The 22,449-nt window shown below is 38.4% G+C and overlaps 1 protein-coding gene across 8 annotated transcripts in view; it reads right to left on the reverse strand.

The window, feature by feature from the left end:
- Nucleotides 1-526: 526 nt before the first annotated feature.
- The window catches only part of PCDH17 (protocadherin 17), a 117,340-nt gene continuing 95,417 nt past the window's right edge, over nucleotides 527-22,449 (reverse strand). For 4 of the 8 annotated variants that reach the window (XM_059723117.1, XM_059723152.1, XM_059723182.1 and 1 more), the window contains 2 exons: nucleotides 15,593-15,667; nucleotides 527-5,036 (listed from right to left, as the gene is read on the reverse strand). In XM_059723117.1, the coding sequence (XP_059579100.1) occupies nucleotides 4,354-5,036; nucleotides 15,593-15,667 (758 nt within the window). In that variant the 3' untranslated portion in view covers nucleotides 527-4,353. Of the gene's footprint in view, nucleotides 5,037-15,592; nucleotides 15,668-22,449 lie in introns of those variants that run through there. The other 4 variants (XM_059723232.1, XM_059723205.1, XM_059723354.1 and 1 more) reach the window with 4 other exon arrangements.

Raw genomic sequence — 22,449 nt, forward strand, 5'->3', positions numbered from 1 at the left:
CCCAATGCTTTGCTTACCTCTATTAGTCAGGAGACTAAAAAAAATATACCTAAACAACTAAGAAAAGAAAGCTAACCTATATCTTTTAAATTATTTTTTCCACTTGTACACTCAAATAGTAATGTGATCTTTCTGGTTGGGCTGACAGCCTTTAAGAACTCGGACCCTCATTTACAATGCTTTTGGTGAGGTCACATCAGAGTACTAAACCAAACTGTCCTATTACTGCAGTTCCATACTCCTGTGAGCAAATAACAGCCTTTAGGGCTTCAACGCATCAGCTGCTTAAAAGATAAACTTACCCAGCTTGATGAGAAGTCTTCACCACCTTCCTGTTGAGAGCAAATGGTCACACACATCTAATAAATGAAGCAGGAACTGTCATTTTTTTGGCAAACTGATAACTAGCTGCAAGAGCCGCATTGCCACAAGTTGCTTTTCCAAAGTAATTACCATCAGGCTCCCTGTGGTATGCAGCGTTTAACACATTTCTTCTGTTAATGAATGCAAGAGTAGGCAACACCACTATTAGTAATTGCTTTTTATTCGTAGTCCTCATTTTCCAGATAGGTCACATTAAACACAGCCATTAAACAATAGCGGTTGAGATAATCCATACAATGTATGCTGCTTTTGATTGTTTGTGTTGTTCACCAATGACCTGGTGCAGCTTTGAGCCATACGGGGATATAGGGACTGATATATGTGAACTGCTAACCTATGGAACAGTTGGGCTAAAGAAGTTAAAACCTTAGTCAGGTTTCATTCAGTTACACTTCAAATCAGCAAATCTTGATAGCCAAAACTCACATCTGAATTAATGCACTGATAAATGCTGCCTGATGTCGAAAGAATGTAATTAGACAATAACGAGTAGGAATATATTATGCCAGACTTCAGACTACTTGTTGACCTCAGCAACTTCTACTCCATTAGGCAACAAACAGCTTGAAAGCTGGTTTGAATAAAGCATCCAGCTCCATTACTAGCATCTGCATGACTTTTATGGTTATATTTCTGAATGGGCAACCTCCTGCATACTGCAATGGCAAATCACAGTTAAGGATAAGCTCACTTCTGATGGACAAGCAAAGAAAAAATAATATTTTTAGTGAATTTGAACCCCTGGTTTGTTGGTCAACATCTCTTTGAAATCACAGGAAATTATACTCAGTTATTTGTATAAGTGGTATAGATTTCCAACTCATAATTATAATTTTCAACTCATAAGTGACTGCATAATTTTGTTAGCTATCTAATGGGATTTTCTCCATATCAGTTATCTTTTTTGCAGTCATCTGCTGGAAAGTTTCACTTAGTATTAAAAATCACTTTCAAAAAGGTGCCTTATGTACATAAAGAATACAGGAAATAATTCATGGACCCAAGCTTTAATTATGTCTCAACTCTTCCTCTCAACACTACCTGGTAGTGACAGCAGGAAGTTTGAAGGATAAAAAGTTAACTTTATTTCCTCCATATATGGTATTTTTAATCACTTCCCCTGATTCTGACTGACCTAACAAAACCCATGTTTGTATAAATTCTATTGGTTGATTATGTATCGCTCCTAAATTCTGATATTACAATCTTGGATACCCTCACTGGAAACAATGTGCCAGCGATCCACAACGCAAGGCAGTTGTCTGCCAAATTAAATAAAACAAGATTTCCTAAACTCAGCTATAAAGCCGTGTGTCATGAATTCTGAATTACCTCATCAGGGCAAATAAATAATCACTACTAAATACAGATAATGTGTTAAACAGCTAAAGCTAGTAAATCACTAGTGACAGAGAGCCTTAAGGTAAATTCCTTTCACACTGGTACAGCCCTTTCTCAGAAGAGCCCTTGTGTTTTTATGACTTCAGACACATACCATGAATTGTACAATTGGATACTCAGTGTTAAAATTGTTTATAAAGCACAGAAGACTCCATCACTTAAGTTTTGCTGAATAATGAATCTCGCTGCCAGAGCTAAATGCTTGGAACCTCAAACACTAGAGCAATGGGCCCTACAGAAATTAGTATAAAAGACAGATGAAACTAAAAAGGGGTCCTTTCCACTATGGAATTTCAGCTATCAAGCAAAAATCAACCTTGAGTCTCCTGGCAAAAAAAAATATTGTAGAACAGTCAGCCACACATTCTAGATACCTAAAATTGTCCAAAACATGGAACATAGTTTGATAAAACACAGACTAGATCATTTGTTCACATAAGATTATAGCTTTTCTAAATGAAGCTTTTGGAATGGCCATCTCCAAGAATCAAATACAAGTCACTGTAGGACTGATAGATATGATCATTATTTTAACAAAATGCCCAGCATCATAACCATCTATTGGCTAACTTTGTTCCTGAATTGAATAATACTGTATGGCTTTGGGGGATCTGAAAGGGCAAACCTAGTTTTTGTATACATTTAAAAATATGACTTAATTTAGCTCAAATATGACTCAATCCAGGACCACAATTTTCTATACTGGTATATTATGGTGCTATATCACAAAGCTTTTAAAATGTCTATGGGAAAAATGTTTTTCCTTTGCTGTTCCTTATACTTGTGCTCATTTCATTTTAAGCATATATTTAAAAGTGATATTTTTTTCAGCTTTGACCTGGAACCAGTTTTGTAATTTATCAAACACTATGAAGACATTTAGAATGAAACATGGAAAGTAATTCTCTCTCAAAGAAAAAATAGCAAAATAACTTAAAATAAAAATAAAATAATACCAACAGCCCAGACCCATGAATTTACCAAATCTTCACACATTCTAAGGAACCAGACAAAACAGCATTCATGCCATGTGGGCATTGACTCATTTTCAGGCTCTGTACTTAGCAGTAGCAGAAACATAAGCATACTACGATCATTTTTTAATTCATACAAAAACGTGATAGTGAAACAAATTCGTTGCATATGTGTTTTTGGAAAAAAAGCAAGGAGGTTTCAGGTGTTGGTTCAAGTGTAATTTTTGTTATTAAGCATGGGTTTGCAATAGAAGCTTCTACAAGGACTTGCACATAACCATGACTGATGGATGTATTTGTAGGCCGTTCAGTTAGCTCCATCAGCTCACTCAAACACATTTTGAACGGATTATGTACTGCAGTACTTTGTAGACCATACATTAAACAAGAGACTTTGCTCTGAGGCACTCCTTCCCATGCTCCATGGGGAAAAGGAAGCAGGAAAAACAAAACTCATAGAGTTCGACAGCTACTGAGGCAACACTTGCCATTTACAATATAAGCCCAAATATTTTTGCAACACAACTATATATTAATTTAATAAAATACACAATATAGCTCTTATACACTCAACAATTTGGCTCATATGCACTGAATCTGCAATAAATCAATAAAAATATGTCATTTGATGTAAACACACTGAATTTTCTTACATTTGCACATTTAAATGATCATGTGATTTGTGTGGATGTCTAAGACATTTTCACTTTCCTGAGCTATTTTAGTGTCCACAAATGAATAAAAAAGTGTTAATAATTGTTAATTATTTTCATTTATTACCCTTCAAAGGTAACTATTTCTGCAAACTTTTATTATACCTCAAATTTATTTAAAACTGCTAACTATTTATATTTTTGTTGGACACTAAAATGCTAAACAGACACTAAAACCTTTTTTTTCTTTTTATCAAGTGAATTAGCTTATGTGTGTGCAGGACAAAATGGACTATATCATTTTACATTTAACTTTAATATGATATGAAGTGTGTTACTAATGACCAGGATATGTTTTGCTGAAAAATGATCTGGAATGGGTTTTTGTTTGCTTTTCTTTTTGTGGCAGGTAACTTTATACAGAAATGTTTACCACAAATGAATGTTAATGTTTGGTGTCGCTTGGACTACTACAAGATCTTTTTTAGGACTTTCAGTAGAAGCCTGTGATTACTGCTGGAAATCCATCACAGATCTGAATTATTCAACCCTGTTTTTCATGGGGTTTACAGGTAAACAGTAAAGTCAGCATCAACTATTAAGGACAGTCTTAAAACAGCAGACGTATTTCCAATCCTCCTTTCTCATACCTTCCTATCAGATTGTCAAAATGGCACCGTCTTTCTTCATTTTTAGTTCTTAATGTACTTCACTCTGTCCTAATGAAAGTTTGGTCAAAACGAAACCAGTGTTATCTGTGAAAAAGAAAGAGCAGTGAAAAGAACATACTTGTGGGCACTTCAGATGTTCACTAAAAGCCTTAAAGCAGCATTGGTCTTCCTTCATCCCTGTAAAACTGTTACAACCAGGGGAGATTTTTTGTTTTGTTTTTTAAATCAGCAGAAGAGGCAAATAATGCCAGCCTGTCCCCCCTTTTTTTCTCACTTTCTCACAGCCACAGGGTCACTTCCCCGACAGTCCTGTAAAAGCTTGTCAATTTCTCTCACAACTTCCTCTGCATCCACTGACTCTCTCCCTAGATCCCGGTTTGAATGGTCTAACTGCTCCAGAACAGAGTCCATCTCACTTGAGTCTCGGCTCACTCGGGAATGTACATCTGCAAAGACCCTAGCCATCTGATCTGATGCAATGAATGTAGTGTCTCTTGACTGTTTACTAGGTGATAGATACTGACTGTCAGTTGACAGGTACTGGCTGCTTGGTTCAGCCAAGGCTCCTGATTTTACTTCACAACCATCCAGTGGTCCTTTTGTTGAGGTGCAAGGCTCAATGCATGTCTTGGTTGGGCTGTTCGATGCTGAGGGAACCTCCTGAAGAAGAGGACTCAGGGCACGTTTGGCTTTTAAATAAGGTTTAACATTGGCGATGAGAATAGTGTGCTCTCTCTTGTCTTTTCCAAATGTACAAAAAGTCTTTTTCCCGGTGGGATTCACAGTTTCGTAAGTCTCAGTCTCAACATTAGCTTCAACTGTGGGTACAAAGAGATTTGTGCGATAATCTGCATTTTCAGCCTGATTGGCTGTAGGGAACTGTGGCATCCAACACCTGTCAGAATGACCAAGGACTCTGCATTCATCTGTACAGTTAACACACTCTTCTTGTTCTGTAAAGAAGAAAAAAAAAGGGAAAAAAAGGCTGTAGTTATTAGGGGATCTTTTAAACTAGTACAGAGGCTAGAATTAACTCTCAGTGGGCTTGCTTGACCTCCAGGTTCTTAATTATTAAAAAAAAAGCAATAATTAAAACATTTCAGGGGGAGTGCAAAAACCAACTGGTTGAGACAATGGATTTATATACTCTGTTCTCTAGGTATTAAAGTATTCACATAGCCCAAAGGAAGTAAAAAGGGGTCATTAGAGAATCACTCTCAGCGGAACTGAGCTTCATCTGTAAACTAATCTGCTGTAGAAATCTGTTAGGCTTTGTTCTGCAAAACTCATCGTAGAAAATAGTGAACGGTACTTAAAGAACTCAAAAGGCATTATCAGGATTAATTTTTCAAATCAAATAACTGAGCAATGACTGACTTTCTGGAAATACAAATACTTTACAAAATCAACAAGCTGAAGTTTCATTTTTGTCACCTCCATTTTGTTTGTAATTGTTATGGTGGGTGACAGTCATGAAATAAAAAGGTTTTCTTGAAAAGCCTACTTTTCCTGCTGAGAGTAGAGAACTGGAATTTTCTATCAGTATGCATTAAATATAAGCTTGTCAAAAAGTGCATATTGCAATTTTATTAGACTTGAGTATGGATCATGTAATCAGTTTTCTCCTTTTTTGTTTTGGAGCAAGCATGTGAAAATGGATTTGCTCAATACGTATAATTTGGAAGAATGACAAACCGTGACACACTATGTGAACTGATAATGCTGTCAGTCTGGATTTTTATATTTCTATTTTATCAAAAAGATGATGGAATATAGCTAAAGACTTTTTTTTTTAATCCACTGTATTTTAGAGCCTAAGTTTGGGTGCTTCCAGTTCTACAATTCAATTTAAAGGTCTACAGGAAAACTTTAAAAAATGTATTTTGGCTGTCATCTTATGCCAAACCAATATTTCTGGACTGCCATTATTTATCATATAACACTACTGTTTATGTGACTCTAGCCCTATGTCAATACACCAGAACATTTCAGAAATATCCTTTGAATCTCTTTTTAAGTCATTTTTGATTGTGAAGGGAGCTATACTCTCATCTTCTCAGCCAATCCTGAAAAAGTATATCTTTTTTGTCTCGTGACTTGAGTTTCCAATACAATGTTCCCCATCTGACAACCATTCCAATGAGTTAAAGTTAACAGAAGGACATACAATCTTTGTCTTTTCTTTCCTTTCCTTTTTGTTTCTTTGAAGAAATTGGTATCCATAACGTGTTTACATCTAAGATAATAACTGGACTAAAATTCTGAATTTGTGTTTGAGAAGGTGATGCATTCATGTATGAATCTGAGATACACACATATGGGACTGATTCTGAGAAATGCTGAATTTTTTAACCCTAAGGCCAGATACATGCAGGCATGTGCAGTTTGTAATGCCGCAAACCTCTTTGCATTGCACAAACCACACATGTTGCATGTTAAACCATGTGCCCTGCTGCTAATTTTCAGCCCTGGAGCAAAAAAAAACCCCAAAAAACCCTGCAAAAAAAGTAGTGCAAAGCACAGCAAAGTGACATGTGTTGGGACAAATACCAAGACGGGGGCTACACATGCCTCAGCACCAGCCCAGAGCTGCCCGCTGCCCCATCTTGAGACACATGGTACCCCAGCCAGGTAGGGAGTGGCTGGCAGTGGGGGGGAAGGGTGCCTCAGTGCTGGGGCTCCACAGCACATAGATATAGAGAAGCAAGCAGCCCAGAGCTGGCTGCTCCCCCATCTCCACATGCTGCTCCCCAGCTGGCTACTCCCCATGGCCTCAGTATCGGGGCTCCCTGCTGGCTAGCCCCATGCTGAGGCACCCTGTGCCCCAGCCAGCCCCTTCTGCAGCACATGGAGGAGCAGGACAATGTGTCCTGCTGCAAAAGACACCAGCAGGGGCATGCACTGAAGCACAAAGTAGTGACTCAAATTTGTGCTGCTACTGTTTGTACTGCTGCAAATGCATGCCCCTGCACGTGCAGATGTAGCCTTAGAGAACATCATTTTTCCAGGAACTGACTGCAAACACTTAATAATCTTATACCACATCATCATGGAGATTAGAGTTATATAAACATCCATTGAACAATGCTGCCCACAGAATAAAATACAAAGGTTCATCTAGAAAAATGAAATATTGTAACTCAGCCTTGATTATAAAAAGACATGAATCAATCATGAGATAAGTTTAAATCCTGCAAGAACTACTTCACAGTTAGGGTGGCTAGGATCTGGAACCAACTTCCAAGGGAAGTGGTGCTGGCTTCTACCCTGGGGGTCTTTAATAATAGGCTTGATGCCTACCTGGCTGGGGTCATTTGAGCCTAGTTTTCCTCTTGCGGAAAGTTTTCCTTTCCAGGCAGGGGGTCGGACTTGCGGATCTGCAAGGTCCCTTCCGACCCTACTTCTATGAAATCACATTGTATTATATTGCTTAATTATGACCAGGGATCCTGGTTTTCTCTGATAAAAAAAAAAAAATCCCCATTTTTTTAAATTAAAAAAGTAACTAAAAATCCACATTTTTCCATGATTAAAAATGCAACACCACTAATATACATATATATATAGATATAGATCTATCTATTTATCGATCTATATCTATATAGATAGATATATATTAGTGGTGTAGAGATAGATAGATAGATAGATACCTATATATATCTATATATAGATGTCTATACCTGCATATAGACATCTATATATAGGATATCTATATATATCTGTATATAGATATCCTATACATAGATATCCTATTCAGTATATATATCTATATACAGATATAGATATCTATATATAGCGGTGTTTCATATTAATCACAGAAGAATGTGGATTTTGGGTTACTTTTTTAAACCTGAAAAGTGGGGATTTTTTTTTTAACAGAGAAAACCAGGATCCCTGATTATGAGTTCAGTTGAATTATATTGAGGGAGTAAGCTTACATATATTAATAATCATATATGAAGTGTGGTTAGTGTATGCTGTGCTTTATATAAGTTCTCTGCCCGAAATGCTTAAAACCTAAGATAGCCGAGATAAACAAATACAAGACAAAGAACATCACTGAAGGGAGAAGACAGTTCAGAACATCCTTAAGGAAGACAATACAGCAGGATTTCAGAAAGAAATAAGAATTGTACATCTGAGCAAGAAGCAACTGGGCAAAGAAGAGGAGGTGAAGTGAACATTGTGGAAACCACGGAATAAAAGAAGCTAATGAAGCGAAGAAAAGAGATAAGCCTGAGGAGAGTTAAAGGACTGGGATCGAAAAATATGAATGAGATGAAAATGATACGCACGCAGACACACAGCATTATGTATATGACAATAGTTTGTTGACAGAAATGCAGAGCCACACAAGTAAATAAATTTTTCATATACCTGCCATATGTTTATGTATATCAGGTCTACTTCTCCTTTCTATCCTTTAAGCAGCTTCAAACAGCTGCCACTTAAAACAACCAAATGAAATATTAACTGTCAACCCTCTTATCTCCACCTCCCATCCACACACACAAGGGAAAAGATTTTTAAACCACTCCAAACCAAACTAAATACAACTTCCCTCAGCCTGCAAAGATATGCAATCAATAGTGGCATATCTTCCTGACATTACACAGTCTAAGGTGCAATATCATTTTCCGGACAGAAATAAAGTCCAATCCATCATAACCTTGAAGACCTATACCATTAAGGGGAGAAGTCAGGTTTTAATATGGGCAGACAAGGTTAGTATTCGCTATGGTACACCTTTAAATGCTATATTATGTATGGCAAAAAACTCCATCTCTCTGGAGACTTTTTGATCCTTTAAATTGTGAGGTGCTTGCTTACAATTTCATAGTCATACATTTTCTTTCCCTCTGAATTCTATATAGTTGGCTTCACGATAACTTAAGGCACCTGCTTGTATAGGTTTATTAGAGTTCTGTGATACAAAGAATGAACACTACTGTTTGAAAATCTTTAAAACATTTCTAAAATTATTTTCTTGTTAAATATGTGGCATACAAAGAATACATGACAATGTGATAGAAAAGTTTTATGGCTCTCTTACAGTGTTTCCTGAATAACTCACTTGTTTCCTGATCTCTGAATTTTGCTTTGTAACCTTAACATCCTTTTAATACATATTTTGTTTGGAATTTCTGAGGTTTCAAAAAAAAAACCATAGGACCATCAAATATTATATTAAATAGGCAGCTATAGTAGAATGCTCTGTATAACAGAATCAGTCTTTCTTACTTCCCTCTCTGCCCTCAGTTAATCATTATATCAAGACAAGCAACCTTTCTTTGCTTCCTTTCCTACACACCACCTTTATTTTTATGGAGAGAGAAAGTACTGACTATGAGCTTCCTTAACATATACCATGTACACATTGCCCAGGGAAAGCTGGCAAAGTCATGCATATTATCACACAGCCCAACACAACCACTAAAAGGCACATTTAAACAGGAGAGATGCTAAATTTCAAGTTTCCAACAAGGATCAATGTGGCATCAGACTGATATAAAAATGTGTACATAATTATACATGCATATGATAATAAAATGTATTTTTCACTGTCTCATTCTCCAAAACATTTGAAACATGCTTGCTTAAAAATATTCCTTGAACAGAGAACAAAACAAACTTCAATCCAAAAGCTAAAGAACCCCCAAAGTATACAAAACTGAAAATACAATATAGAATGGAGCATATGTAGAACAGTAACTATAGATCAGCCTCTGTACCCTGTCTTTAATGTACAAAAAAAGACTACGGTTTCCACATGTGACTAGGGTATATATAAAGATTAACTCTGGGGCTAAAATCCCCAGTAACTTTGAAATTCTTAGCCTATTTGAATTTATGTGTGTGTTCATATATATAAAAAATAGCTACATACCTGTGTGTGTGTGTGCACATGCATGTAATGTACTCTATTTACACTATTCATTTTATCGGGAAAACACATAAGCAAAACCTGTGATTAATATACTTGGTAATCCCTTTAACTACAATATCTATTTTTTACATATTTATTTATCTTCTGTCTCTTGTTTCCTGAATTTACTAAAGCAGTTTTTATACTCGCATTCATACTTGCAGTATTGACTAACCTTCCATTTCTGCTCCCTGGGCATCCTAGCACTGACTGAATTAAATATGAAGCAAAAAAGAGAGAATAGTTTTGTGAGGAAACAAATACAAGATGACCTTGAAGAGAAAACCACCAGGACTGCATGAGCTTTTGCTCTACAATGCTGAAAATCTGTAGCTTTTTACTTCACTCTTTTATGTCACATCATAAGAAGCAGATTTGGAGTATTGATTATCATACATTATAAGCTGCTCACCTCACCATTAGCCTGTAATTTTGACTGCTGCAGCTAGCAGACAGTGAAGAAAATCGAACAGGCACTTTTGTACTAGCAGCAGAAACTATAAACACAAAGTGAACTATCACCGCCAAGGGCCAAATTAGTATTTATGAGAAAACAGAATCAATTTAAAGGTAAAAATAAATATATAAAATAGGTCATAGGCAACCCTGTACAGCAAGGTGCACTGGTAGGGTGATATGCACCATCGGTCTTTATCTCTACTCTTGTCTACCTCCTGTTGAAAATAAACCCTTAACAATCCAAGTGTGTACAATAAACAGCAGCAGCCTAGAGGCTTTTGCAAATCTCTGGAGCTTTAAGGGTAAACAGTCAGAAGTGCTCTATGCACTTTAGGGAGAACATATACTAAAATAGACCTGCTAAATTATCAACCATAGAAAGAAAAGGAAACAAGCTACCTGGAAAATGATAGTTACCTAGATTGGAAATCTATAGTGGAAAGAAAGCTAATACAACATAAGAAGAAGGCTTGCTGGCAAAATGTAGATTTTATCATGTAAACTATATATTTTTGTATATAAACTGACATTGTTTTAAGCTATAACAAAAGCTAAATCAAACAATGGTCTTTTGTACTAAAGTTACAATAAAGGATACTTTTATTGTGCTTTCTCTTTCCCTATGCTTTTTCTGATCCTTGAAAAGAAATTAGAATAAAAATGGTGGTTTCAGTACAGTTCTGTTTACAGAACATGCACCTTGCACTACAATAATAACTGGTTGTAGTTTCATACTGCTGGTTCCTTTCAAATAGGTATAACAAAGAAAGAAATATCATGATTTCACTTATTAATTATATGAAGTTCTGATATGGATAGTAAAGCAAACAAGTAAGGTGTCAAGATCTTATTTCTGATTTACATAATTAATACTATGTCACATTAATTGGCTTCTAGATGTTTATGTTAAATTGGTGGAAAAAAAAGAAAGAAAAAAGCTACAGATATTAAACAAGCAAATAAAAATCAACAAACCACCAAAATCCCAGCATACAAAACTATTGCTAGAAACACTTTCTGGGCTATATGTATAATAAAAAAAAATCTTTGCTAATTATATCCAATTTTTGTACGTAATGTAATAAGGCATATTCATGTTTGTGCGTATGTGCAAGGTTGCATTTCACTTCAGTATAAACAATTGCATAGTACACCTGTCCAAAAAAATCCTACAATACTCTGCATTTACAGTAGACACCCTTGGTCAAATCCTGTTTGCTTCACACACACTTCACTGAGTGGTTGACCTGGTAAATGATGACTGGAGTGCATTTTTGGCCTAAAATTTAATTCTTATACTTTTTAACAAGTGTAGTCATGTGCCACTGTGTAGGGTTGGAACAGGGCTATAGAAGAGAATGTTTAGGTAGATAGGTAGATATATTTTGTAACACTGTGTATTGTATTGTTAGACTTCAGGAAGGCCTTCGATACGGTATCCCACCCCATACTGGTGAACAAGTTAAGAGGCTGTGACTTGGATGACTACACAGTCCGGTGGGTGGCGAATTGGCTGGAGGGTCGCACCCAGAGAGTCGTGGTGGATGGGTCGGTTTCAACCTGGAAGGGTGTGGGCAGTGGGGTCCCGCAGGGTTCGGTCCTTGGACCGATACTCTTTAATGTCTTCATCAGTGACTTGGACGAGGGATTGAAATGTACTCTGTCCAAGTTTGCAGATGACACAAAGCTATGGGGAGAAGTGGACACGCCGGAGGGCAGGGAACAGCTGCAAGCAGACCTGGACAGGTTGGACAAGTGGGCAGAAAACAACAGAATGCAGTTCAACAAGGAGAAATGCAAAGTGCTGCACCTAGGGTGGAAAAATGTCCAGCACACCTACAGCCTAGGGAATGACCTGCTGGGTGGCACGGAAGTGGAAAGGGATCTTGGAGTCCTAGTGGACTCCAAGATGAACATGAGCCGGCAGCGTGACGAAGCCATCAAAAAAGCCAATGGCACTTTATCGTGCATCAGCAGATGCATGACGAATAGGTCCAAGGAGGTGATACTTCCCCTCTATCGGGCGCTGGTCAGACCGCAGTTGGAGTACTGCATGCAATTCTGGGCGCCACACTTCAAGAAGGATGAGGATAACCTGGAGAGGGTCCAGAGAAGGGCCACTCGTATGGTTAAGGGCCTACAGACCAAGCCCTATGAGGAGAGACTAGAGAAACTGGACCTTTTCAGCCTCCGCAAGAGAAGGTTGAGAGGCAACCTTGTAGCTGCCTATAAGTTCATCACGGGGGCACAGAAGGGAATTGGTGAGTATTTATTCACCAAGGCGCCCCCGGGGGTTACAAGAAATAATGGCCACAAGCTAGCAGAGAGCAGATTTAGATTGGACATTAGGAAGAACTTCTTCACAGTTAGAGTGGCCAGGGTCTGGAACGGGCTCCCAAGGGAGGTGGTGCTCTCCCCTACCCTGGGGGTCTTCAAGAGGAGGTTAGATGAGTATCTAGCTGGGGTCATCTAGACCCAGCACTCTTTCCTGCTTATGCAGGGGGTTGGACTCGATGATCTATTGAGGTCCCTTCCGACCCTAACATCTATGAATCTATGAATCTATAAGATATAAGCATTCAAATCAGGGCTAGGACCTGGGTGAGCCCCGTGCTCTGGGGGCCACATCAGTGGGACTGACATGCTGTGTGGCCTGCACCAGATGATCCATGGGCCACCAAGCTGTGTAGATGCTCCCCTCCACTGCTGCAATCTGTGTTCTCCCCTCTCTCCCCACAACTGGTGCACCATGCAGGTGCAATTTCCCATTCTTCCCCTCTCCCACTGTAATGTGTGCCCTTACAGGTACCCCACCCAATCCCCCACTGCCATACCCTTCTCGTCACCTGCCAGTGCAGCCTGGACTCACCCTCAGCTGGCACTGCCCTGCCACCTGGGGTGAGCTCAGGAAGTGGCAGCCAGAGGAGGGAAGGAGAGAGAGTGTGGAGGCCCTGGCTGCTCTTGCAGCTGGAGCAATGGGAGGGTGGCAGCCAGATGAGAGCCCGGGGACCGCAACTTAACCTCTTGCAGGCCACATGTGGCCTAAAAGCCACCAGTTGGACAGCCTTATTTTAAGTAATAAAGGAAAGAACAAGTAAGAATCTGTCTTCATAGAACAATACAGTGCTCTGAAGAAATACCCAAAGCTAGCATGAATAGCTCAAGCACTGAAGTTTACACAATGTAGCACCTTGCAGAGACACCCAAGCTGGTTCTGAATTTGAATACTGAAGAACCAGAAGTGATACGGCTACATCAGCACAGTGATACAGTAAAATAAGCCCTACTTCTTAGCAAATTATCTCACAGTGCCATGCTAATGTGGCTATACTGATTCTAGTTCCAGAGCCAGTGCACAAAACTAGCTTAGGGTATCTCTGCAAGGTGCTGTCTCACATGGTATCTGCTTTAATTTTTTTCCATAGATGAACAAGAATTAGAAATTTTGTAGTTTTTTTTTTTATACAACATTGTTATTTTCTCAGCTGATGCTTGCATAACCTTCATTCATCTCACATATTTAATATACTAAATGCTTTACCTTCTTTCAAAAAACTTATAGTACGAAATCCTGGTTCTGCAACAATCAGCAAAAGTTTTGCCACTGATTTCAATAGGTTTATTATTTTAGTTTTGGTGAAACACTCTTATGTCTGAGTTTTTTTCATTTGTTCTCCTTTATAAATATTGAATATAAAAAACAAATAAATACAACCCTACAAACCACTCACACAGCACTCACATGTCTAAGGAGTGAGAAGGAGTTTGTGGGACTGGGCCTAAAGCATGCATCATCCTGTTCTAAAAGCAAGTGGCTGCAGACAATGAAATTACTGTCCAATCCTTGCTCTCAAAATGTTTTCTTCCTTACCGCATTACAAAATGAACAATATTTTCTGACCTCTGTCACACATTAAAGAGAAAAAAGATCTGCCTTTGGATGCATGCACAGAGTTCATACTAACTTCCTGTGGTACAGGATTCACTTAACCTTTGGTTCTGTGGATGCATATTTATTATTGAAAATATTTACATTTGAAACTCAGTAATGAAATAGTGTCATAGCTCTCTGGATTGTACATATCTTTAGTTTGACTGCACACAAAATAATACAAAGTTAAAAAAAACAAAACAGCATACACTTTGAACCAATAGAATAAATTGTTTTAGAAATTGTTTTAGTGTCTTGACATATGACATAATACTAAATATTGACCGCCTAAATGTATGTGCATCTCTGTATAAATAACTGAAAAATTAATTGCATAAATTGTCCAAAAGGGAATATCAATAATTTTCCTTTCAGAACTACAGCTAATAATTCCTGGAATATGTTCAGAAAACCTCACAGAAGTGATGTGGAAAGGGTGTCTCACTTTTGATTTCAGGGAGATAATTGCCTTTACTGAAAAAATGTGAACTGAAAAGATTATTACAAGGTATTTATTATAGAGGAAAAATAATGCTTTTCCTGACATGTCTTACATAGCGGGGTTATATGACACTTGTGATGAGAACAATCAACTAAAGTACTACTTCTGAGGTTTGATTCCTATTTAATTACAATTGATTTTGACATAAATAAGGAGAAGTAAACAAACACTTCCATGCACATGCTCCCAGTTATTAAATAGGGCTGTCTTAAATCTGCATATTTATATTGGCTTGTCTATTGAAAGGCTTCCTTCAGTTAGGCAAAGCAATTAGATAGCAGGATGATTGACAGTAAAACCAGAATGGGCTGCCATTTTTTAAGCTCTTAGCTCTTGTGGGCTTTTCTTTTGGTATTACAATTATCAACATATGAGGATTATTACCCTTATACAACATTCCCCTCCAGGTCTCCTGGATACAGGATAAGGGGAGTATGTTTCTAATACTGATGTAGCATTAAATATTTCAAAGGCAATAAACAGCTGGTGGGACAGTAGAATTAATCCTAGTTCATTGCCGCTGTGCTAGACCATAAATATTTCAGACGTATTTCAGGGCTGAACTGATCATTAAATCACAGCACATTAAAGAATCTTTAATAAGTAGGCTTTGAAATCATACTGGTTATTAAAGAGTTAGTGGCAGTCTCATATATTTTTGGAGGAAAGAATAAGAAAATGCATTTGTTACCTGAAAATTTTCCTTCCTCACAGCGGGCTGGTCCACAGATCCCAACAATGGGTCTTTGGCCTCTGCCTTGCTGTTCTGCAGGCAAATCAGACCTGTGAGTCACAGACAGGGACAGCTTCCACTTCCCCCACATCCCCAAAATGTAAGGAAGTCCACAGTTGAAAAATACTGCCTAAACCATGGCAAGTACCACGTTGCCCAGAAACCACTTTTGGCCTTTGACCCTTTAAACTCTGCTCTTCAATTTGTACCTGACTGTGAAGTGAGTCATTCCTGCAATTTTTAAAAGAAAATGCTTGAAACAGTCCCACCACTATGGTGAAGGAACCATGCTTCCCATGCAAACCAAAATAATTCTGATGTGTGGTGAGAGCTCTTTCGGACACTGCTGTCCTATTTCAGCTGCAAACAGTTTTCCTACTGGACACTTGCTGCATCAGAGGGGCTCAGGTACTAGGCACCATATTATTTGCTTCTCAACCTGGCAGTACAAAGCACCAGATGAACAGGAAAAGAAGCAGAGTGGCTGCTCAAGGCTGAGGAAGTGTTCACTTCCCTCCTACAAGGGAAAAGAAAAATTGAGAATGTAGAAAGGTTTTGGCTCTCCAGCCCTTTGCCTCCTAAGATGGCTGGGGAAGACAGGTGCGTACCTGTTCTAACGTGATAGTTATTGGTTACTAAAGGACCCTATCCCAGCTGCAGAAAAATCGAATAGCACATACAGAGCCTCTTCCACATCCTGACATTAAAATAAGCCGTGAGTCAGGCCGCAAGGAAGAAGGTATATGAGTTAGGCTACACTGGCTCTATATTTGTGGAGGGATGCCCATGCTAAATACAGCTGCTGGGGTTTTGCACAGCCTAACCAGCTGGTCTAAACTGACAAACTCTTAGTTTTTAAATTGTGAATACAGTGACTGCTTGCTGTAGAACCCAAGAGTTGTTTACTGGAAAAGAAGAGAAACAGAACTGCAACAATTAGCATGACCCAATACATCTATGGATCTATTTAATAGAACATTACAAACTAACACATTTTCCTTTTCTTGTTCACAGTCAGGTCCATGGATGCAATGCAATTTATTCAGTATTGCCCCATTAGATGGAATTTCCTTAGTAATAGTATCTGACTGAACTAATTAATTCTTTACAATAATTCATAACATATTAGTTCTCTTTTACTAAGATGCTGTATGGTATGGCAGCCCATTAGCAAGTGTATCAACTGATCCGTTATGTCTCAGTCGAATTATTTGGTAAACACTACTTGGGTCCCAGTCACTAAAAATAAATAGTAGGCTGTACAATCTACTTAGAGATAAAAAAAAGAACACATGGCTGTGACAGACAAAAGCAACAAATGGGGGGGAATAGACAAAGGTAATGAAAATATAATTCCACTGCTGATAGATAATTCCTGAAGATAACATAGGTTTTGTTTAAAAAAAAAAAAAATATATATATATATATATAGAGAGAGAGAGAAAGAGAGAAAGAGAGCTATTCCTGACTGACACACAAGCAAGCCACTATTGGTTTATATAACAGCATTAAATATTTTTCCTAGGTTGTCAATTGTCTCAACATACAACATCTAGAAAGGTGCAGAGAGTTTACTTTGTAAACTTCTAGAAGTCAGAGATAGGAGATTTCTTTTTAAGGATGTCCTGATTTGTGGGTGGCACTCAACAAACTGAGAGTCCTCTGTTCCGAGGAGGCTCTATCTTGTTGATATACCTTTCCAGTGGCTTTATTAACAACCAGAGTATGTAACCATTTTTCTTCTGGATGTGACAGACTGAAATAAGTGAGGTTTTGTGAGAGAATTAATTCACCCATTGCAGGATTACAGATTTAACATTTGTCAATGGATAGTCAATCCCCTTTTAAATGAGCATCACTAAAAGGTCTGTCGGGCCACTGACACATGTTAAAGATGTGATGGGATCTGATGATCTGTCCCAACAATCATGCCTCTGGCTGTGTCACACATGCAGGGCAAGAGGTGCAGTAGTGGGATTGGAGATCAGTTCCCAAGCACTCCATGCTGCTGGTGCAAGGGAAGCCTTGGATCATGATACTAGGCTCACTCTGACTGGCAAATAGAAAATTTGACTCCCATGCACTCCTGAAGCTGGAACCACTGGTTGACTGAATGCGGCTCCCAATTGGGGGGATCAGGGAGTCCTTGGCTCCTCTGTTGCAGGAGCAGATGGAGCCCTTAGCTTCCAAGGGTTACCCCAGCTGAGAGCACTGGTCAGCTGTGTGGAGATCCCAGCCAGGAGGAACTCACGGGAGTCAAGGGCTCCATGTGCTCCAGAGATTGGGAGCACCGGCTGGGTATTCCCAGGCACCAGAGCACATGGAAGCCAAAGGCTCTAATGTGCTCCCCAACTGTGAGCCCCTTTCAGTCTTAAATACCTCCTGTGCAGTCCAGGGCTGGAAGCACTGGCCACACATAAAATTTAAGGTAGAATAGGAACCAGCCACAAAGTTAGTACACAAACAAAACAAGAAATAAGCCACAAAGTTATTGCACAAAATATGTGTAAAAACTTTGTGGCTTATTTCTTGTTTTATCACACCATAAATTGTATTAATATGTGGCCGGGTCACTACTTAAAATCAGTTAATCACATTTTAAATGTTAGATCTGTCAGGGGCCCAGGAAATCTGTATCCAGATACAAATCCTAAATTTGGCTACTGTAATGGAAGAAAGTACTGCATTTATTCAAATCCAAGACAAGATTTTTTCCCTTCATCAACAGCGGGGGAAAAAGCCTTGTCTTGGATTTGATATCCAAGCCTGGGGCTAGAGCTAAGAGCTACCAGCGCTGCTGCAATCCAGTTAGTGCAGGTCATGGGCCGGGCCAGGGCTATGGTACAGGATGGGTTGCAGCCTTCGTTGGGTTGGGCAGATAGGTGGCAGTAAAGTGGGGTGGGGGATGGGGAAGCAACATGGGTCAGGGATTGGGTGGGAGATGGAGAAAGGTTGGGGTGGCAGCACAAGTAGGGGTTTGAGTTCATTATCAGTTAAAACATCTTATGAGAGATATTTGTTGGAAATGGCTTCAGTCTCATGCTCAACTTTATTTTCCTTGGATGACTGATCAAGAACTTCAAGATTTAGATTGCTTTCTTATATTTTGAAGTCATAACTAGGCTGGAACACAGGCCTTAACAACTCTATTGGTGGAACTTGATTGCTTTGATATGCAGCAGTTGAGTAACTCATTTGAGAAACACCTCTTCACCTATCACCTTTTTCATTAATCCATCTCTATTATTGGAATCTTTAAGACAAAATGGTTATTTGTTTTATACTAAGACCTGTAATTTCTTTGTTTCCCCCCATTTTTTGTAATTATATTGTTCACTGTATTCTCTATATTGTTCACTGTATTCTCAAATAATTTTCTTTTTATAGCCTACTATTAGTTGGGAGAAGCTCTATCAGGTCATTAATGAACTATATATATAATCCAAGGCAGATTCCTTTGAGAAACATCATTAGATTCTATAGCCCTGAACAGAAACAGCATCCACAGACACAACCAATTTGGAAGATGCTGTCAGTTAAATCTTTTTTGAGAGGTCTTCCATCTTATTTATACTAATGCACTGTAAAGAAGGTGCTATAGTAAGGCATTAAATATGTTTAAAACACCTGAAACAAAAGGTACCATTGCAAATGTTAAACTGCCTCAAAAAAATCAACCAATGAGTTTGTCCACTGAATCCTTAGGAGAAAATCTTCACTCTGTAGAGGTGATATAGTAGTATAGTAAGGAAGAGACACACATGGTATGAAAGGTGATAAACCTATTTCAGCCATGCAAAAATTATCAGCCTTCTTGTGCTATTTAGAAAACCATTTAGGTTTAGTGGAACCTTTCACTTTGTTATAAATATATAATCTAGAATATCATATACACTTTTTACTTATAATCTTGGTATATTTACTTTATTTGGACCTTTGATCTTTTTAGTTCTTCTGTGGTTATAGAAAGAAAATAAGGTGAGAGGCTTCTGTGCATCTTTTTAGCTTTGGTCTTAAAGATAAAGGGGAAAAGAGATAACTGGGCACCAGCCAAGTTTGCTTGATAATTTTAAAAGTGTCAATAGGATACAGGTTGTTTTTCTTGTAACAAAAATTGTTACTTTAATCATGAAGGGGTCCAAAAGGGTGAGGAACACCACACACAGCTGCATGGTTCATCCTGTCCCAGGCCAACCCATAAGGAAGTAAAACAGTAAAAAGTTGTTTTTTAAGAGAAAGAAAAAAAGTAATTTTTTTCCCCCTTCAGTCTATTTGCTATTGAACAGGTACATAGCATATCACATTTCTTGGATTTCAGGCATGCTATTTAGGTAACAGGTAGAATGGCAAGGCTTAAAACTTATCTATCAGGCTTTCAAGTGACTCTGTGCAGTTCCCACTGAAGAAGGATACAAAGCAGCTAATTTACTATCACCAGGGGAAAATGTTATAACATAAAAACATTCCCTCCCTTAGCTTCAAAAGTGTCTAGTACCAAGGGAGCCTAAGTATTTGTAAAACTGATATCATGCATATGCCGCTAGTGTTAACAGTTACACATACACACCTAGCATCTGTTTCTATGTAAAACAGACTTAATCACCCCAGTATGATTATGGGAAAATCTGTTCTAGATATTTAATGCAAAATAAAGAAATAAAAGGATAAATGTAATTTTGGAGAATTACTGCTACATTACTAGTAAGATTTGAAGGGAAAATTTGCTCTTTATCATGGCTGTCAACAAAATAGTTTATTTCTGCCTTCTGAATATCTTACAATAGAAATGCTGATCTTTTTTAAGCATGACATTTGGTACTTCTTACAGCCTCTTAATCAAACTTAGAAATGGTTCCTCTAGGAAATGCTTGAACTTGAACGCCATTTCCCATTTGCTCTCATCTTTCTTTCTTGATTGCTATTCCTTCTTCTTTCACCCACATCAGTTTTCATTGCACCTTATTATTTGGCTGGTAAGGCAGAAGAGAAGTCATTTTTTAAAGCTATACCATAAATATTTTTAGGTTGACCTGCAAGGATTCTCTACAGCCTGGTGTAGTATTCAGCTCAGTAACAGCAAGAGAGAGCAATACTTCAGTAAAGTACCTGATCTCAGAATTCTTCACATTTTGAAGACATCAAAGATGACTGCACATAAATATTTGGTCTGGCAGCTCATGCATTATAGTGCTTCATTAATTATATGATATTGTACATAAGCAAAGCAAACATCCCATCCCCAGTTCTGATTAAAAATGACATTGGTTGACCTGATCTAACAAGTTCACCAGGCAAGCCAGTTACTATAGTCAATGGTACACGGTGATGTGATTAGCATAACATCCAGCTACCTTTGATTCTCAACCTGAATGACCAGGTACCCCTTAACAGCTTGGTCAAGTGGGAGTAACCCAACTGGAATGGGGCTTAAACTAATGCTTCAGAAGCTACAGCAAATCATCTTGAATGCTCTGCTATTATCCTCCAGTTGTTTCTACTGCTTGATGTGAAATTATTTGTATTTTTGTGCTAATGTTTGTATCAGATGAAACAGAAACATTAGCAATTATTTTTTTTTTAATTGGAAAAGCATGCACAATTGTAATAGGAATGGATTATTCTTGAAGAATGGCAATAAAATCTGCAGTGTGTGGGAAACATGACACCCTTCATGTTTCTCAATAATCAAAATTAAATCTGTTCCAGGTCTTTCTTTTTGCAATGCTCTTTTTTACTCACTTTCATTCACCAGTCCATAAGGTTTAAGTGTTTCTTCTGGTGGAAAAAAAAAATAGCCTTGTAAAACCATCTTGGCATTTGCGTGTGTACACACACACACACACACACTACCACCACCACCACCACCACCACCACCACCACTATGGCTTCCATGCAATATTCATATATTGTATTAACCATACTAGTCAAAAGAAGATTTCAGACATTCTTGAACTTTACTATTTTCATTAAATAGAACTTCTGTAAACATTAACAGATTCATAGAATTGAAAATTTATTTTCTTAAGAGAAAAAAGGAGGGGAGAGAAACCTAAGAAACTGTTAATGCATGTGTATTTTTCCAGACCTGCCTGCCTGCTTTGCTATTGTATAAGTGTTAGTATTGGCTTTTCAATTTTGATCTTAAATTAGGTAGATTTCACACAAGTAAGACATAACTGGGCAGGAGGGACATCTGTTGTATGCAACTTCCTCTCTTTTAATAGAAAGGCACAGATATTGACCATTAAAGTCCTCAGATGATTGTTTCTCTGTTGGCATGGCTAGCAATACATTCTGAGTAAGATGCCTCTGGCAGACATTACCACTTAGGATGCAATTAATCTGTTAACTGTGCCACAAATAGTAATCCTGCCATGGGTTCAGGGAATGAATAGCATGGTGAAATGGGAAAATGAGCACAAAAATATTCCACAAAATATGTTTTCAGGTTGCTGAATTAAGGGGAGCCCATCACAGGGTGCAAGGTCAAAGGGAGCTGCAGAGCTCACCCTGACCCGGCATAGTGCTTGCCTTGTTCTACAGCTCCTGCAGGGGCAGAGAAGAAAGCCACTTTCTGATGCCAAGTTGTGGTGAGCCCTGAGGTTCCCCATGACTTGGCAGGTTGTCAGTCCCAGCACCAGGGTCTCCAACAATCCCAGTGCAGTCCTGGTCCTGGGACTGATGATGAACTGATTGCAGGTCTCAGCTCTGGCACCACACTAGAGTTTTGAACCAGCTCCTGTGTAGCTACAGGATTACACCAGTCTCAGACTGGCTCCCATGTTGTCCCAGGGCTGGGACTGATAATTATGGGA

The sequence above is a fragment of the Alligator mississippiensis genome, chromosome 1 (assembly GCF_030867095.1).
Source record: "Alligator mississippiensis isolate rAllMis1 chromosome 1, rAllMis1, whole genome shotgun sequence".
NCBI classification, from domain to species: Eukaryota; Metazoa; Chordata; order Crocodylia; family Alligatoridae; genus Alligator; species Alligator mississippiensis.